Below are 20,016 nucleotides of genomic sequence, written 5' to 3' on the forward strand. Positions count from 1 at the left end.
TTTCAGCAATTGTAAATCTCCATGGCTATTTCCATAGGCCCAGCTCAAAAGAAAATGGGGATATCCCTTCTGCAGCCTCTTTTTATTCAGTATCAGTCGATTTAGTCATTAATACCAAGCAATGTTCACCTTTTCTGTTCTAATTTATAAGCTGCCAAAGCAGTTGTCAAGTATCCAAAGACACTCACATCACTTACTGAAGATATTACAAATATGAACAAGGGAACATGGATGGAGCCTGTTGATAATTACTGCTCACTTTGGTTCCAGGAAATCTAGACTGCTCCTTTTCTTACCTCTATAATGGGAACTTTAGCTCATATCTTAATATAAATTACTCACATCTCAACTAAAAGTCAATCTTTTAGAACATGTTTTAAATATCAACATTTAAGTAAATTTATGTTCATAATAGTTCACAGTCAGAGACAAGTAATATATTGTATCTTCATTTCATTGCTGCATTGCATAAAACCAGTCTTCCTTTTCTGTGTGACATCCACTGCTCCTTTCATTTCATTTACACTCCCTTTACCTTGTAGAATAACCCGGATTTTCATTTCCTGTATACTGAGTTTCTATTACTTCATAAAATGAATATACTGGCTACTCTTAATTTAGCCATCACTTCCTCAGCATTAACAAAAGTCAGTGTTATTTTCATAGAAAATACATTCAACACTCTTGGGAAGGTCAAGCCATATTTCAGTTTACATCTCTTGCACTCCATAATATATCCTTGAAATGCAGTCTATGTCGATTACTGTATCTGAATAAATATGACTGCAAGAATGATCTAAACAATTGTAGTAAATTTTCTCCATGGTAGCTACAGGTGTCATAACACATACTCTTTCACACAAGTCGTTAGACACTGAACCAAAATTACTCCAGGCTTACTATATATAACTTCTCTCATATAGTCAGTGGCAATCTGCGCACTTTTTTTCGGTTTCCAATGACAGATCCTTCTGGTCCTATGAACACTATAATCAGTGTTGGTTGTGACTTATTCATCAATGCAGCCAACTGATGATTTAGATTTTCTATTTGGCCACCTAATATTTTGCATTCTGTTTCACCTTTCTAGCACCTGTGACATTATCATGGTGCACTGACAAACATGTAGAAATTCAATATTGTGAAGTTTCGTACTTGAAAGTCTCTTAAATGTCTTCAACATCAGTTCAGAAGCATGTCACAAGACAAATTTCACCTATTTCAAGCTTCTTATCACATTCAACCACATCAGTTTTTTATCACACATGGTATACAGCTGAAGTGGTCACTGCCATTTTCTGTTCTCCCCATTATAGGGTTTCTCCTCAACAATCATATTTTCTTTTAGGGTTCTCATTTTTTTTTTGCTATGATTTGTAAGTTGAGAAATACCTTTAGCATTTTTTTAGTTCCATGTTTTTATTCACTGTTTTAACTTTGTCAAATCTACAGTTCTTAAGCCCACCTGCACCCTGTGTGTTAAACATACTACATACACATTTTTATATTATTAGTGAATATGAAAATGCTATGATCCAGTTGTTCTATAATGTTTGTGCATGCTAAATAACAAAAACTCCAGATTAAATACTGCGGGCCAGTACATCACTATCAACTTTACTCATCATTCCATTTTCACTTCATCAAGCGTCTTGTCACTTAGGAAACTTTGCACCTATTTTACTTTCCTTAATGTCTGTGACATTGGTATCAGCAGTCAGCTTGAATGAAGCTGTTGGTGGTTTTAAATAGGCTTCAAAATATATCTATCCTCACTTTTAACTTACAGATTAATCAGCATTATTTGGCTTGCTTTTAATTCTTATTTTGTTTTACTGTTATTTATAATGACATTTCCTTGATCTTAGGTACTTTAATAAACTTGAATTTGAATCTGAATCTATAACTAAACCCTCCATTTTTAGTATCATTTATTCTTGTATGTTAATACTTCTGTCTTTTTGGGTGAACAATGGAGATAGATTTACTTATTATTAATTCACCTGTTTAACACCACATTGCATTACAAAGTTGAGATTAAATCATTATGTGCCACTGCTACACATATAACCTTCATTCCAAGACACAAAACTCATTTGTTCGACAGCACATTTGATCGAAAACCAGTATAACGGTAATTAACAGGGATTTGTCCCCCTCTCCAAAGCCGTGTGACCCTGGAGTTGATATATAAAGGTAGGAGGGGTGTGAGAGGCACAGCCCCCCACATTGGGGGGTGTGGGGGCAAAGCCCCCCACCTAATTTCCTTTAAAAGAAGAAAATTAAAGAAAATGTATATGCCACCCACACCCCCCCACCTTTATATATCAACTCCATGGTCGCACGACTTTGGGGAGGGGGACAAATCCCTGTTAATTGCCATGAATACTGGTTTTCGATCAAATGTGCTGCCGTTCAAAAGTAGTAGATCCATATATACATATATATATATATATATATATATATATATATATATATATATATATATATACACACACACACACACACACACACACACACACACACACACATGTATATACCTATATCTACATACCTATATATTTATATCTATATATGTATAGATATATAATATATATATGTACACACACAAATATATTTAAGAATTTAGCAGTTGTTCCAATTTTACCAGTGCCATTTGCTGTAAACGTTTAAAGCTACATTCGGGTCATGTTTTATAATGGTAAATTCTGACTGGAGACCAGTAGAGTTTCTGTTTAGACTTTTTTCCTATATCATTGAATTATTAAAAATAATCTTATGGTTATGAACAATATCCATTAAAATATGAAGCATTTTGTGTTGATGTGAATTAAAGGCAGGATCACGAAGTTGGTGTGCATGCAGGCATTCAGTAGATGCACTGGCCCTCCCCTTAACATCTTAAAGATATTCTGACTAAAAGAGTGCGTATGTGTGTGTGTGTGTGTGTGTGTGTGTGTGTGTGTGTGTGTGTGTGTGTGTGTGTGTGTGTATACAACTTTCAATGAGGTAGTGCCACATCTGGGATTAGTTTCTCGGCCTTGAAGCCACCGACAGCACTGTTCATTCACAACACTAAATTGGATTAAGCAGGTAATTAGAGAATGAATGAATGCATATGACTGATCCTGCCAGAAGTGTATTTTGCTTTCTTCATAGCCTATTATTCATAGGATCATAGGAAATTGCTAGGCTAATGGCCTGAGGGCCCTTACAAGCCTAGCCAAATTTTACCCTTGTCACCATGATCAGCACCTATTGCCCCTGTCCAAGAGGGACATAGGTGGAACCCCTGGGGTGAATTTACGGTTACCCATCCAATCATCCAGACTGTATTTGAAGAGGGCCACTGAGGTGCTCTGTTTGATGTGAAGTAGGAGTCTATTCCAAAGGTGTGGTAACCTCTGGGAGACAAATCTGTCCCTCCAGCAGGTTTTATTGATGTCACATACCAGGTTTAGGTCTTTAGAGTGAGTAATCCATGTGCCATTTGACTTGCGGATGTGCAGGATTTCCAGTAAAGTGGGGTCAGAGATCACCTTCTATGCAAGACAGAGATCACCTCTGAGTAGTCTGTATGAAACAAAATAAAGTGACAGTGATTTCAGCTGATCCACATAGGATAGCTGCTGAAGACCTTGAATTTTCTTTATGAGGAACCTTTGTGGACTCTCTAATTGCTGCAAGTGCTTTGAAAGGTACATGCCAAAGGAGGCGTTGTACTCAGTTATTGGCCTAATGAGTGAAGAGTACAGGGAGGTGATGACTTCACTTTATCCTCGAGGCAATGCCCTTACTTATGAGGTGAGCCATATAGAATGCCATTCTCACCACTCTGGAGGCATTGTGATCAAAGGCCAAGTTGCTGTGAACCTGAGTGCCCAGATCTCTCACCGTCAAGTGCATAATTGGGTATTGCCATTGATGTGGTAATTTGCAGAAACATCGCTCTTGCTGAACGGGATGATAATAGATTTTGTTTGCATTGAGTTTGAGGCCATGACTTTTGCACCAATCATTTGCTTGTGTAAGACCTTCTTGAAGGATTTTGACATTATTTGGAGATTCTATGAATGCACCCAGTTTGCAGTCATCAGCAAACTTTGTCAGCCACAGTCCCATGGTTTTAGCTTGCACTTCAGAGAAATAGAATCTAAACAGTAGAGGTCCCAGGACCAATCCCTGTGGAACACCATGTAGAGGTCCCAGGACCAATCTCTGTAGAAAACCAGTGTTTACAGGTCTGCCGTTGGAGGTTGATTCCCCTATCTTGATTGTATGGGTTCTATCAGAGAGCCAGTTTACAACCCGCCTTAAGATACAAGGGCTGATGTCTAGCTGGAAGAATTTGTCAATGATGCTTGAATAAGGGATAGTGTCAAATGCCTTGGCCAGGTCTAGGTAGGCTGTATGCACTGATATCCCCTTGTCCAGGGCCCTTGCAACTGTCTCAAAGAAGTCCACCAGGTTTAACAAGCATGATCTCCCATTGACAAATCCAAACTGGATAAGATCTAGTATTTGGAGATTAGTTATATCTTTGTTGATAAGGTCCATGATGATTCTCTCCATGGTCTTGCAGATAGGTCTAGTCAGGCTAACAGGTCTGTAGTTCCCGGGGTCAGTAAAAGCACCATCATTGTGCAGGGGGTAATGGTAGCTGTTTTCCATTCAGCTGGGATGAAACCAGTGCTTAGACTGTGACTGAAAAAAGTAGTAGGTGATGCTAATTCTTGTTTGATCCCATGTAAGATGCAGCCTGGGATGTTATCAGGTCCCATTGATGCTGTGTTTTTGTTCTTAGACAGAGCATGTATGACCTGCTCTTTAGAGATACAAGGTAGGGGACAGTTGGTAGGGATGTCATGATGTACATGTGGTGGGGACAGGAAGTGAAGTTTTCACTGAACCTGTTGGTTAGCAGGTTAGCTATGTCCACTAGCTCAGTGTATGTGTTACCATTAACTACCAGTTTGGCACCGATCTGAGCTTTACCTTTTAGATTACGGATGTAACTAAAGAATGCCTTATGGTTGTTCTTGGCTGTGGAAGCTAACTTGAATTTGTAGTTTGCCTTGGAGGACTTCACAAGAAGTCTTATTTGCTTATTTAAGCTGAGGAGGGAGTGTCTCCATTTTAGAGCCTGCTCCTTCTTACTGTTGGACGGCAGTTTCTTCCTTTTATTGTAAAGGCTGTTAATGGTGGTTGTCCACTGGGCAGGTTTGCTTTTCCTTGAAGAGCTTGTTTTGGTCCTAACAGGTACTGCTGAGTCAATAGAGTTATATGGGTGCTTGTACAGGGCATTTGTGTGGAGCTCAGCATAGTTACTGGTTCTGTTAGAAGGGAGAGGTGCAATTAAGCTATTAATACCATCCCGTAAGAGGTTATAATCTGTTTGGGGAAGTTATTTAGTCTAGCTGCTGCTAGTAGAGGGTCAGGTGTGATAGTTACCTCAAATGAGACTGATTTGTGGTCAGATCTCACCAGGGATGAACTCACAGTGGAGGAGCTACAGTGGTCTCCCATATTTGTAAGCACCAGGTCCGAGATATTGGCACCCCTGGTGGAGATGTCAACGAGCTGGTTCATGACATTGGTGTTGACAAAGTCTAGGAACCTTTGGGCAGGTGAGTTTGAGCATGAGTAATTCACCCAGTCAATGCCAAGGTAGTAAAAGTCACCCAAAACTATGGTGTTAGAATGTATCTTGATAGACTCAAGTTGATCCAAATAGGGAGAGTGGCTGTCCTGATTCATGGAGAGGGTTCTATAGCTGGCAATGACTTGAATAGGTGTTCTACCAACAATTATTTGCACCTCAGGTATCTCTAGGGCATCATACTGTTTGACCAATCTGGAGGTGTATTTATCCTTGATGAATATTGATACACCACCTCCATTAGTTTTCTTGCCTTCAGTTTGTGGTCTGAACATTACTGGCAATACATAAACATTTTGAGAAAATGGCAAGGGTATGCTAACACTATTGGAAGGGTTGTGAAGGTATGGAAAAATAAATCTGTAATAAAAATAGCATTCACCTGGCTGTATAATACAGAGAATTAAGGCAAAAGCATGCCAACAAATTCTTCCTATAGTTATTAGCTGAAAATTTTCATTGCATCATCATCATCTTCTTCTTTCGGCTGTTCCCGTTAGGGGTCACCACAGCGGATCTTCTGTTTCCATTTCTTCCTGTCCTCTGCATCATGCTCTTTCACACCAACCGCCTGCATGTCCTCTCTCACCACATCCATAAAACTTATCTTAGGCCTTCCTCTTTTCCTCTTACCTGGCAGCTCCATCCTTAACATCCTTTTCCCAATATACCCAGCATCCCTCCTCAGCACATGTCCAAACCAACACAATCTCGCCTCTCTTGCTTTGTCTCCAAACTGTCCAACCTGAGCTGACCCTCTAATATACTTATTCCTAATCCTGTCCATCCTAGTCACACAAAGTGCAAATCTTAACATCTTTAACTCCGCCACATACAGCTCTGACTCCTGCCTTTTTGCCAATGCCACCATCTCCAACCCATATAACATAGTTGGTCTCATTACCCTCTTGTAGACCTTCCCTTTCACTCTTACTGGTACCCGTCTGTCACAAATCACGCCTGACACTCTTCTCCACCCACTCCACCCTGCCTGTACTCTCTTCTTCTTCACATCTCTTCCACACTCACCATTACTCTGAACTGTTGATCCCAAGCACTTAATCTCATCCACCTTTAACAACTCTACTCCCTGCATCCTCACCATTCCTCTACCCTCCCTCACATTTACACACATATATTCTGTTTTAGCCCTGCTGACCTTCATTCCTCTCCTCTCTAGAGCATATCTCCACCTCTCCAGGGTCTCCTCAACCTGGTCCCTACTCTCACTACATATCCTATATAATTTGTAAATGTAATTGTTTAATGTGATTATAATACTTCTCTACTTATTATTCTCTCTGTTATTTATTATGATGTTTGTTGTCCAGTGGGTGCAGGTCATGGCTGAGAAGGTAAAATGACCTGCCTACTTGTTTGGTTATTAAACTGAAATAAAAATAATTTGGTTCCCTTAATCCCCACTTGTATAGTGTGTTATTCTAGCTGAGGCACTTAATCAAATGTTGCTCCTATATTGCCCTTCTAAAACACCATTGCACCTAGTGGGTTTACCTCATTAGGAAGTGATATTAAAAGTCCCCTGTTGCAAGTTATTTGTGATCAACACAAGTCATATCACTTACCTCACCTTAGTTCTACATTCACTGCAGTGCATTTCTATACATGACATTTGGGTAAACCTCTAATAATATAAGAAATCTGGAAGCCTTCACAAAACCAGACAGCAATGTAGCCAAAGACTTCTGTCAAGTTTGATGTACTCACAGATATAGCAGGGCACAACTGATGTTTTATATATGCTTTGTTATCACAGTTTCTGGATTAGCAACTGAGTACCTTCACATAAGTCTTAAACTGGTCATACACTTTGTTTACTACATTGTATCTTTTGGTTTTGTGCACAAAAATCAGGGTTGTAGACACATTCACCTTGGCTTGGCTTGGCTTGGCTACATTCTTATCTTACTGTCATAGCTATAAAAGGTCCATCACACCTGAATGGCACAGCACGGGCCACCTAATCACATGGTCATAAAATATTAAGTGCATATTGCATGTGAAAATTTAGTTTTAGTGTTTATTAAGTATAATTGAATTGGCATGAATTAACTCTATTGCATGTTACATTAAATATTAAAGTGATACAGACCATTCAGTTTCATCTTCTCACAAGCAGACTGTTTGCCTCTTCCAACTGGACACCTGTAAACATCACCTGGTCGTTCACGAGGCTGGCCAGAGAGAGGGGAACCAATGAGTACCCTAAAATGAAAAAAGTTGAACTGCATTTACTGAAAATAAATTTTATGGTAATTATCACATGCTACTATAGCTGCATTTACACCTCAAATAAATGTTTTGCTTCCAGTTGCTACTTTAAAATACAACCATGCTGTGTGAATAAAATTTAACTGAAAATGCACATTCCTAGTGTGATTTTTCCTTCCCTACTAGTGCCTTTTTTGACCTCTTCACAAAAACGTCTTGCATCATACAGACACATTTGAGAATGTTTAATCCTAATACTGCTCTGTCTTCTGATTGCTTTACTAATCTTAATTCAACACGTTTGATCCAAAAAGATTTAATCTCATCTCTGAGAACCCCTCTGCTTGACCAGAGAATAATCAGCTGTCCAGATAAACTAAACTGAATCATTATGTAATAGCTTACTATTCAGAACTACCATTAGAATATAGTTGTCCTAATGAAAAAACAGACCAACAATATTCAGATATTTGAAATGTAATTCTACTGTTGCCTTCATAAGCTTTCCATGACTGATTTGTCAATCGTCATTTTATGAATAAATGTTAAAACAGTACTCATTTCCTTGTAAACATCCTCCTAACATTAAAAGATTTCCCATAAAAGATGGAAATGGGTCGATGGCATATCATTTATATGATCTACATGCATTAGAGAAATAATACATTATTTCTTAAGGATGCTGACAAAAGCATGCTGTCCTCAGAAAATTTGTGAAAGAAGAAAATAGATGTTTTTAACTCAGGCTAATTCAAGTACAACTGTGCTCCCCTGCTGAGCCAGTCAAAACAGATTTCAAAACAAATTTCTGCTTGAACTGTGGGGGCTTCCTCTGTGGGTGGAGGAATGTACTCCTTCATATGCAGTAAAATGACATGTGTTGATGGACTTCATTTGTTATCATTCATCTGGCTGTAACACATCTGTATGAGGGAGAGATGATGATTCAGCACCAAGGTCACCTCTCAGCTGCTTCAGTGGTTTAGTGATACCGCAGTCTAAGCCAATGATCCACTGGGCTTAGGTTCAAGTCCAAGCTGCTGCAGGCACTTCTGCTGTGCTATTTGATCTGGGCCACGGTCTTTGTAAACAAAACTTTTCTAATCAAACTAACAGTTTCCTTGTGCTCTGATACAAAAATGAGCAGGGGGATGCAATTTCTCTGTACAATCAAACAGATGAACCCAAAATAGCATAGCTTACTGAAAAGAATTCCTCATGCCCAATGCCCCATTTCTTTTTAAATAAAAGAAATGAAAACAAAATAAAATGTAAAACAGAAAACAAGTTACACATTCACTTTACTGTAAAAAATAGTAACTTTACACATACAATAAACATATACAGTTGGCTCCAAATAACACTACCCACCTAAATTAACTCCACAAAAAATAAATGTATTCTTAGTAGAATGAAAACTTAAAAATAAAAGCAATAAAATAAAACATCGACCTTAATAGTTAACTGAAAAACAGTGTTACTGGCAAAAAAGGACCTGATATTAACTGTCTAAATGGCTAAGAATACATTACCTATAAAACACACGTGAATTATAAATGCATCAGCAAAAATGAACTAACTGTATTACAATAAATTTTAAAAATTGTCTCAGAACAAGGGTCAGATTCTTAAAGGATGAGAGTAGAGTAAAAGAGAGGCTCTGCTATCCATCAGTGCTATCCTAATTCTAAATTACACTCCCTCCCCCAGAAATGGCATTATACTAATGTGCAAAGTAAGTCATCCTCTACAAGTCACATCACTAGTGGCACAATGTACATTATAACTACTATACAAAGAGGAAATAAGGAAACTTAGTAACAGTCTATAGTAATGGACCTCACTACCTGCTTTTTTTGCATTTTCTGACAACACCTGTACCAACTGTATGATCCCCAAATCCTCTCAAAACTGACCATCACCACAGCCTGACATGCATGTAAGCTTTGTTGCTGAAGGAATTTGGCCTGCCAAGGTACAAGCTCAGTACCAGTGAACCTGCTTGTCAACACAGCTGTCCAGCACAATACCACCACCAGTATGTCAGTCTTGAGAATGCATACATAGCCAGAGAAAATGTTGTCATGCATGCATTCTCTCATTATAAACGAAAGGAAGGTCACAGACTGTACTAAGAAAACATAGTTCAGGCTGTTTAAATATATTATGGTTGGAGATGTCTTAGTAGTAAAATGGAGACAACTTACAATTCATACTACTAGTGTAGCATTATTAATTCACACCACTTACAGTATTATTATTTCACATCACCTATGTTGCATTATTAGTTCACAGCAGCTATAGCATTATTACGTCACACCAGCTCTGTAGCATTATTTCACATCACCAGCAGTGTAGCATTACTTCACATCACCACCACTGTAGCATTATTACTTCACACCACCAGTGTAGCATTATTACTTCACACTTCTTACAGTATTATTACTTCACACCACCTATGTAGCATTATTAGTTCACAGCAGCTGTAGCATTATTACTTCACACCACCTGTGTAGCATTATTACTTCTCACCAGCTCTGTAGAATTATTACTTCACACCACCAATGTAGCATTATTACTTCACAGCAGTAGTGTAGATTATTAGTTCACACCACCACCAGTGTAGCATTATTACTTCAACCCCCCCCCCAATGTTGCATTATTACTTCACATCAGCTGTGTAGCATTACTACTTCATACCACCAGTCTAGCATTATTACTTCATACCACTAGTTTTCAGGGAGTTGTGCAGACTCTGCAACACTGGTGCACTGGCTTTTCTCTCCTTTGTATGGCAGGAGGGTTCTTCTGGTGCTGGAAGAGTGGTACCTTCCCAGTGCAGCTCTACATCTTTTGGACTCTGGACCAGTATACTCTAACAGCAGTGAAAATATGCAAAATACAACACCAACACAACTGAAATCCAACAGTTTGCCATGCTAACAATGTCCCTGTATACCTGGTGTGCCTCAATGCACCTGTAAAGTCTTAAACACAGTAAACAGTGATCCATGTCAGCGTGTCTAGCTTCACTGCTTTGATTACTTTTCAAAAACGATTTAAAATATTTAATATTTCATAAGTTATGCAAACAAGAAACTGAGGATGTGCATAACTTAATATCATGATATGTGCAAGTATGCTGAGCCCGTTCCTGAACATATTTTAAATCTTGTAACACAAGGAAATGAACACACAAATGCCTGCAGATAAACATATGGACACACACACACAAGCACATGCACACACACACACACACACACACACACACACACACACACACACACACACACACACACACACACACACACACACACACACCACACTACATGCACACATAAAAGCATGACTCCACACATCATCTTAAAGTCAGTATATGTGTGTTTCATGTATACTGCAATTTCTAGCAATTAATATACAACGCAGAATACACACACACACATATATATAGACATTTTGGACTTTAAGAACAGACAATAAAATTTTAAGTTGCAAAAGTTGTTTCTTGAACCTGACTATATCACCATAAGGTTTGTTATTGCTGACAGAAAAGCAAGCTTACTGAAGTGCCCCGCTGAATCTGAGTAGACTGCTACCATTTTTTGAAGATGTGATGTTTACCTGTAGGACTCATACTATGGGGTTTCATCCCTCCTCCCCTCATTGCCTACATACAGCAACACCATGGGCACACTACCAGTGGGAAGGTGGCATGCTTCAGTGAGATTAATCATTTCATGAGCTGAAATTTAACAGTTTCCTGCTTCCTTTCAAAAACTATTGTTTATTGATCTGTAATACTGTATCACTGCCACTGTCAATTCCATCCTGAAGGATAGCTCTACAAATAATATGCCCTAGTATTATAGCTGCTACATGAATTCACCTTCCATGATGGAAACTTATTACTTTATTTAAAACATTAATAAAGCAGGGTTCCATCAAACATTTACTGAAAATATGCATCAAAATATTAAACATTCAACCCCACTCTCTGGTATCCAGGGTAGACATCAAGTTAGTTTCTGGTTAGCTGATTGCTCCTGTGCAACTCTCTAGTAGCTGTTGATGAGGGTACATAAGTTTGGTAATCCTATTCCAGTACTGGCCACTTTCACAGACATGAGTCTGGGACATAGTAGTTACTGGTGATTGCCACACTCGTGATGGAATAGCTTTTCTGTGAGAATGTAATGTTGCAGTCGTTTTCACTACAATGCATTGAATTGGGCAAGCTGGCAGTAATCACTTTTCTGATGGGTTTCTCTTGTTTTCATTATGCTTCAACTGTGGAATTAGTATATTTAATTTGGGGGGTGGGGGCTTGCTCCTCACATTAGGGGGTGTAGGGAACACTCCCTGCACAAAAAGATTCTTTTATGTTTTTTAGGTTTTTTGTCTCATGTTTCATTCTTAATTTTCAATACAAGGTGAAGCGAAAAAAGATCATTGACAATTCATAGAAAATCTGTGTGGGAAAGCATACATACATACATACTAGCAGGGCACAATTACCCCATTGTTGATGTGCTGATCATGCTAGCCACCTACAGTGGAATCAGGAACATAAAAGATATAACCCTGTGGCCTGTGTCCTTCATGATAGCAGCTGCTTAGTGAGATGGGGTCCCATGTACTTTTTGGTCTGGGGAAATTACACTCCATCCTAAAACACATACAAACCCAGTCTAGGAGGATGAAGCTAGACCTTTGGATGCCAGAATTAAGGGTATCCCCTGCAGCATGTGGATGATTAGGCAGCGGCAGGGGCAAAAACTCCTCCATGGTTGTCTGGAACATGACCCCCCCCTCCATTTGTATTTCTCACGGTGTTGGTTGGCTCCCTGCACTGAGAACATATGGGTTCTAGATCTATGGCAGTAGGGTTTGATGGTCAACAGACATGAAGGTGAAAAGCATACATGAAAAAAAATACACTGATCTTCAGAGCAGGATGGAAATATTCACCAAATTAAATGCTGACACATAACTTTGGGAACTGACAATGGGAGACTACGCCACAGAGTTAGGGGTTGGCATAATAGTTAACATGTTTACCTCAAAGACACAAAGTACAGGGTTTGATTCTCACATTTGAAAGGAAAATTAGCTAGACTTAAAATGGCTAGCAAGGGTAGTTAATCTAGTACTAACATGTGACCCTATAATGCATACATCAACTCTGTCCTGCTACAGCTGAAATATTCTGTTAAACTACAAAGTCACACTGAAAGCTGGCATGTCTTTATTATGGCTGCTCTGCAGCAAGTGAAAATCAGTGTAAGAATTATTTCTTAAAGGATGTGTGTTCGTGGTGTTAGATTTGATTTTCTTTGCTGTTTTAGTGATAATGTACTTTCTCTAAGTGGAACATAGAATCATATATTTTCTTAGAAAAACATCTGGAATATATTTGAACAGTTTCAGGTCTATCTCTTGACACAATTGTTTTCCTCTCATTTTGATTTAGTTTACTGTACATTATCAGTCTGTTTCCATGACAAAGAACCCTTATCATGAAACATTTGCCAATGAATACATTTTTCTGATATGCTAAGCTGTTTTGGCAGGAATGTGATTATTTCAACTTCTGTGCATATATAAAAGAAAATCGGGATAACGTAACCAATGTACTTTGCTCTTCAAGAGACGTAATGAATTGAATGAAGCAAACTTTAAAGTATCAGTCAAGAGTTGTCTTCTTTTAACTTATGACTATCAGGAAATAATTATTTACTGTGCATATTTAACCCTTATTTTAAAAACATAGAGAAACTCTGAAGCATTATCAAGTAAAGATTCCATGCAGTATTTTTTCATTGATTGGTGATACATTTCCATATCAGAACCAGCTCAGGCAGTATACATGTTAATAAAAAGTTGCATTCAGACAGGATGATATTGTTAGTGGTGTAGCAGTTGCAGTTTGCACTGTTGCCTCAAAGCTGTTGTTTTTTCTTTTTCCTTTCACTTCTCAGCTGGCTTGCTCTTTGTGTGGAGTTTGCATGGATTCCTCTGTCAGTATGGGTTTTTTCAGTTGCTACAGTTTACTCTTATGTATTAAAGACATGCCATTTAATCTACTGATCCTCTATATTGCTTGTAGAAATGTGTGCTACATGCTAATTATTGTTTATGTGTGTGCATCCTGCAAAAATTTGCCATCCTATATGGGATTAGTTTCTCATCAACTTTTTACCCACTGACTCTCAAGAAAGGTTCTGGCTCCTTCATGACCCTGAAATGGATAAAGAGAGTAATTGTAGAAAGAAAGAAAGAAAGATAGAAAGAAAAAAAGAAAGAATGAACAAATAAAGGAATGAATGGATTTGACAATACTATAATTTTCAGATATTCTTGCTAGATAAACCTGTGTTCCTCATTCCAAAACATCCTGGTCTAGTATCATATCATCCCTGAAGAATGCAGCCGTTGTCCATGACTAGCGAGCTCTGATGTGAAAATAAAACATTGCGATGTTGGTTCTCTGTCATTAAAATATAGTCATGATATTTAGAGTTGCTCATTGAAAGACTTGTGATATCCCACATATAGTGTACAAGACCATTATTTATTTGCCTTTGCAGGTATAAAAATACCTAAACACAGTCAGAAAAGTTTTCTTTGTGGCCTGGAACTTAAATATCAGGGAAGGTAGTTTTATCCCCCTGAATGAAAATGTAACATTAGAAAGAAGCTAAGGCTAGTGTGATGTCATCAAGGACACACTTTCAACTAAAACAATGCAGACCACCTTCTAATGTGTTGAAATGGTAAACTGGACGGTCAGAATCACAAAAACAGCATTTCATTCATACTTTTAATGATTTTTCTAAACTACTTGTCACAGTGAAAGACTTATTTAATTAGATTTTTTATTATTTGATTGACTTCTATAAAAAGTTTCCAAAATTTTTTTTTCACAATAAATGAAAAAATAATTTCAGAACATATCACCTGTGTAAATAGCATATATTTCAGGATAAGTGATGAGAAAAATGGCGGACTATTCTGAAAGAAAACATAATTCCTTCAACTCCAAAAATAATTTCTGTTGGAAAAATAATGAACTGAAACATATACCCTCAGATTTCAGAAGGCTTATTTCACTGTGAGTTATTCCAGTGTTAATGCTTATTTATAAAGCACCAACCAACAACGCAAAAGTCAAGTACCAAAACCAACAAAAATAAAAAGACAGTCCAAGGCAAACTCCACCTGAAGAAATTAGTGACAATATCGCACAAGCAGCTTACAATAAGGCTCCAATGCTCAAATCCACAACTTGTAGTTTATTAACGACACACAGTTTCCAAACGTTTTCGTCAAACATATGACTTCATCAGACAAGGACACAGTGAATTGCACCAGTTTAAATACTAGATTAATTAAACACTTAACTCCAATTAAAAAATTATTTATAAAGCAGCAAACCAATGGAATAACTCAATAATACTGATAGGCTTTTTAGAATTAGTTCCATAATATGATTTAGCTTCCATGGATTATATGTTTGTGGGAAGTCATCTTGTTGCTATAAGTATTTTAAACTGGTAGGTTTTTGGAACAGAGCCTAAAAATTAAAAGTAAAGAACCCATTTCTGGTAATCCCTGTAGTTGGGTGTGCTTATGAGCACAGAGATTGTATGGTCCATGCTGAATCTGTCAAATGTTTTAAAACTGTAATGATTCTTATGTGCAGTTATGAAACGTATCTGATATACCACATTGCTACTGTGGTCAGAAAGTCCTTCTATGTGGCACATCTCATTAGTAAGGGTTTTGCATCCAGGAAGAAAGAGGTCATTGTCTCCCTCTACTCTTCCCTCATTAGGCAATCATTGAGTACAATGCCCCATTTGGCATGTACCTCACTAGACACCTGCAACAACTGGAGAGGCTGCAAAAGTACCTCACAAAGAGGATCCTAGGGCTTAAACACTTGTCCTATATGGACAGACTCAAAAAACTCCAACTATTCTCTGTCTCATATCACCTACTTAGAGGCAATGTCTGCTTGATTTACAAAGCCATGTCTAACCCAGCTCTGTTAGAAATGCTACATCTAAAGAAATCCCAATCCCACCACACCAGACACTCCAGAGACCTCATCCTCATTACCACAATCAACAGAACATGCTGGAGGGACAGGTTCATAACCCAGAGACTTCCCATGCTATGAAACAGACTTCCCATACATGTCTAACAGAGCACCTCACTGGCCCTCTTCAAGAGAAATCTTGATGAGTGGATGGGAAATAGAAAATTCACCCCAGGGATCACTCCAGTGGCTCTACTCGACAGAGGCACTCGGAACTAATGTCGGGTGGCACGATGCCAGGGTAATCCTATTGGCTAGGCTTGCAAAGGCTCCAGAGCCATTAGTCTAGTACGCACCTATGAAACTATGAACCTATATAAGGTTCATAGGTCCAGAGGTTTGGTGAGCAAACTCAAGGGCAACTGGTTGTCCAGAACCTAAGTGAATTGGATCCTTTGTTGGAATTTACAGGACCCCAGGGAGTCATTGCATGCTTTCCTGAAAGTATGAACTAACAGGCTGTGCTTAATAAACTGGGAAAGGTCATTCTATAGGCATAGAAGTCTTTGAGATAGAAAGCTGACATATTTAATGCTACAGTTAGTATTAATATTTCCTGAAGTTAAGTGTTGCTTTATACACATACATACAATGTATACACCCACACACACACATATATATATATATATATATATCTATATATATATATATATATATATATATATATATATACATTATATACAAATATATATTTATATAAACATATAAGTATACATACATATGTGTGTGTATATATATATATATATATATATATATATATATATATATATATATATATATATATGTGTGTCTCTGGTTTACTGACATACTGTTGAATGCTAAATGGTTAAAACTGAATTGATTGAGCACACTATATTGGATGATCAAAATGTTGAAATAAAATTTGTCTAAACACACAATGTTGAAAGTATCAAATTTGCCCATTTCTGTACTGTAGTGTGATCTCGGAGTTGATATATTTAAGTAGGGGTGGTGTGGGTGGGCGCAGCCCCCCACATGGGGGGTGCAGGGGGTGTAGCCCCCCTGCAAAATAGTAGGGCTGATCTCATTGCTTTTTCAATTAAATGATTGTAGACGTTTTGATAATTCAATGTTTTGGGTTGAGATGTTATTTTTCAACCAAATGACTATTAGACATTATGAAATTCAACATTATGTCGGTAAACCTATATATATACACACACACACACACACACACACACACACACACACACACACACACACACACACACACACACACACACACATGCACATATAAAATCATTACATTTTTACTCACACTTACCCTGAATAGCTAAATTCTCATCAGTATATGACTTTAGTCACACTTTTGCTTCCTTTAGCAACACGAAAATCTTAATTTAAGTTAGTTTTCTGATTATTTTTATTGTATTGCTCCATTTAGGAAATGTCAGCATACTCCTCATCATCACTGTTTTATTTTGATTTGGAATATTCGGTCTGAGTGTCATGGCCACTTCCCCTCGGGATCTTTCTCACTGCTATCAGCTTTAAAGTTGTCAGCGCTCAGAACCCTATGCCTGAATGACTGCTCTTACAAATGACAAAACATCTATTATCACATCTTTTGACACCCCAAAAAGCCTTATTGTAGCTCTTTTTCAATTTCTCTTTTTGTCATTCCTGTGGAGTTATCAAGAGCTTCACAAAAGATTTATGGGAAGAGGTCCAGCATCCCAAAGTATGGCATTAATTCTGCCACCTCCGATGTTTGAATGCCACCATTATAGCCTCCACCTTTTGTGTAGGCTCTTGCAGGCCATAGTATCATTTTGTGATGTTCTACCGATATTTTTACAGTAATAGCAGTCCAAGTTCATCTTCAGTAGCCATTCTCTGTCAGAGACAGAGATGATTCTGGTTATTTGCAAATGTACATGAACAATATGTATATTTTGTGTTTAAATCTCATGGGCGACTCACGCTTACCCTGAATAGTAAAATTCTCATCAGTACAGGACTTTAGTTGTGCTTTTGCTTTCCTTAGCAGCATGTATTGGAACAAGTTTGTTTATTCATTTATTGGTATTTGTTTACCAGGAAAGTCTGACTGAGCAGGCCCTTTTTCAGTGGAGGCCCTGGTAAAAAAGCTCCGTTATACAGACATCATGGATATTATTTGCATTGTTTCATCATTTATAGTTAGTTTTCATTCATGAGAAACTGGTCCATTATTTAGGCATCCATGACATCAGTTTTAATTTTTTGGGTAAAATAACATTTACATGGATTGTATTTGAATATTTTTTTAAATGCAAAGGGGTACATGTAGCGCAATATCACCAGTATGTATAGACTGTCAGGTTTTATGTAAGAATATTTGTTAGCATAATGACTTCCACCTAGCAACCACTAAAGCAGACATTGTCCAATATATGGATGATACAACCCTAATCTGCTCAGTCCCCAATATCCATCTTCTACAAAGTAAAGCCCAAGAATCCTTCACTGAACTAGAGAACTGGCTAAACCATCACCAACTTATACTAAACCCCCAAAAAACACAGTTAATATTATTCTACCCAACTAAGCCCAATGACCCCCCCTTCTCAATTCTCTCAGCCAACAATACACTCATCACCCCAGTACTAGAGGCCAAGCTATTAGGTGTTACTATCGACCAACAACTTAAATACAATAGGCACATATCCCAAACTATCTTTAAAGTCCACAAAAAGCTAGGATTCCTCTGTCGTAGCAAACAGTTCTTAACCTCCAAGTCTAGAACTACCATAGCCAGAACTCACCTATTATCAACATTACTGTATGCCTCCTCAGTTCTAACTAACATTAATAAAACCAACCTGAACAAACTCTTCACTTCCTACAACAAGATAGCTAGGTTTGCAGCCAATGTTAAATCATACTCCCACCACTGAGCACTGGTTAGAATTTCCAAACTTACTAAGCTACCACCAACTCAACATAGCTCATCAAATTCTTTATCAGCCTGAGAGAACCCCTCACTATCTGGCATTTTAAATTTCTACAACTCCAACAGGGAACTACGATCCAGTAACAAAGCCCTGATTGAAGACAATCCATGTAAGAATAGCTCTGGAGAAGCCCCTTTCTCCCACGAGGTCACAAAAGCATGGAATACCCTCCCTCCTGACCTCAGGTTACAAAATCGCAAAACCACATTCAAAGACCTCCTTAAATCACACCTTTATGCTAGCTCTCTTTGCAACTGCAATGACCCCCCGAATTGCTACCCCTTGGTAGGAGGACACCCCCTGAGACCTCTGATACTTACTTACTCTCACTATCTTTTGAAACACCTAGGTGCAATGTATAACTTTGTGAATATGTACATACTCTGACTACCTTATGTTCATATATTGTACAAATACTGTAAGTTTTGTGATCTGCTGATTGAGCTATGAGATTATATTGCATATGACTGTTTGCATTTTAATTGTTTCTGCCTTTTACATATTAATATTCTGACGCTGTTATGCAGTGACTATTATTGCATACATCTGTCATGCCTGCCTAAAATGTCAGCATTCTACTTAAATTTAATCTTTAACAACCTATGTATTTCAATTGTAACTTCCTTGAGCTTTTCTCACCAGGACTCCACTGAAAATGGGCACTAGCTGTCCAGTTGGACTATCCTGGTAAAACAAATGCTAAATAAATAAATAAATAAATAAATAAATAAATAAATTGTTCGACATTTAGGACATAGGAAAATAAGATAAAGAGTTACAGCAGCTCAAAGAAAGGAAAGAGAAGAGGTGGTGTAAGGAAAATAAAGGAGCTGTAATAATAGAGGAGGGTATAATTGTGATAATAATGCATGAAGTTTTGTGCAGCAGAGAGTTGTGGCACAAAATCATAACGCTATATTAGAATCACTTTAACCAAGAATCATGCAAATGCAGAGCCATTTATCTATCAGGTGTTGCTTTGGTTGGCATTTAAAATCTTTTAGGTTTCAGACTGTTCTTAAGTGGTGTGGGCATTCCAGCTATTAGAAATGCAATCTGAATACAGG

The 20,016-nt window shown here is 37.9% G+C and overlaps 1 protein-coding gene across 1 annotated transcript in view; it reads right to left on the bottom strand.

The window, feature by feature from the left end:
* ITGA1 (integrin subunit alpha 1) overlaps positions 1-20,016 on the bottom strand; it is a 2,125,719-nt gene that overhangs the window by 1,458,186 nt on the left and 647,517 nt on the right. The window contains exon 3 of the mRNA XM_044077325.1: positions 7,773-7,885. Coding sequence (XP_043933260.1) covers positions 7,773-7,885 — 113 coding nt within the window. The remainder of the gene's footprint in view (positions 1-7,772; positions 7,886-20,016) is intronic.

The sequence above is a fragment of the Protopterus annectens genome, chromosome 1.part1 (assembly GCF_019279795.1).
Source record: "Protopterus annectens isolate FY-2018-M chromosome 1.part1, PAN1.0, whole genome shotgun sequence".
NCBI classification, from domain to species: Eukaryota; Metazoa; Chordata; order Ceratodontiformes; family Protopteridae; genus Protopterus; species Protopterus annectens.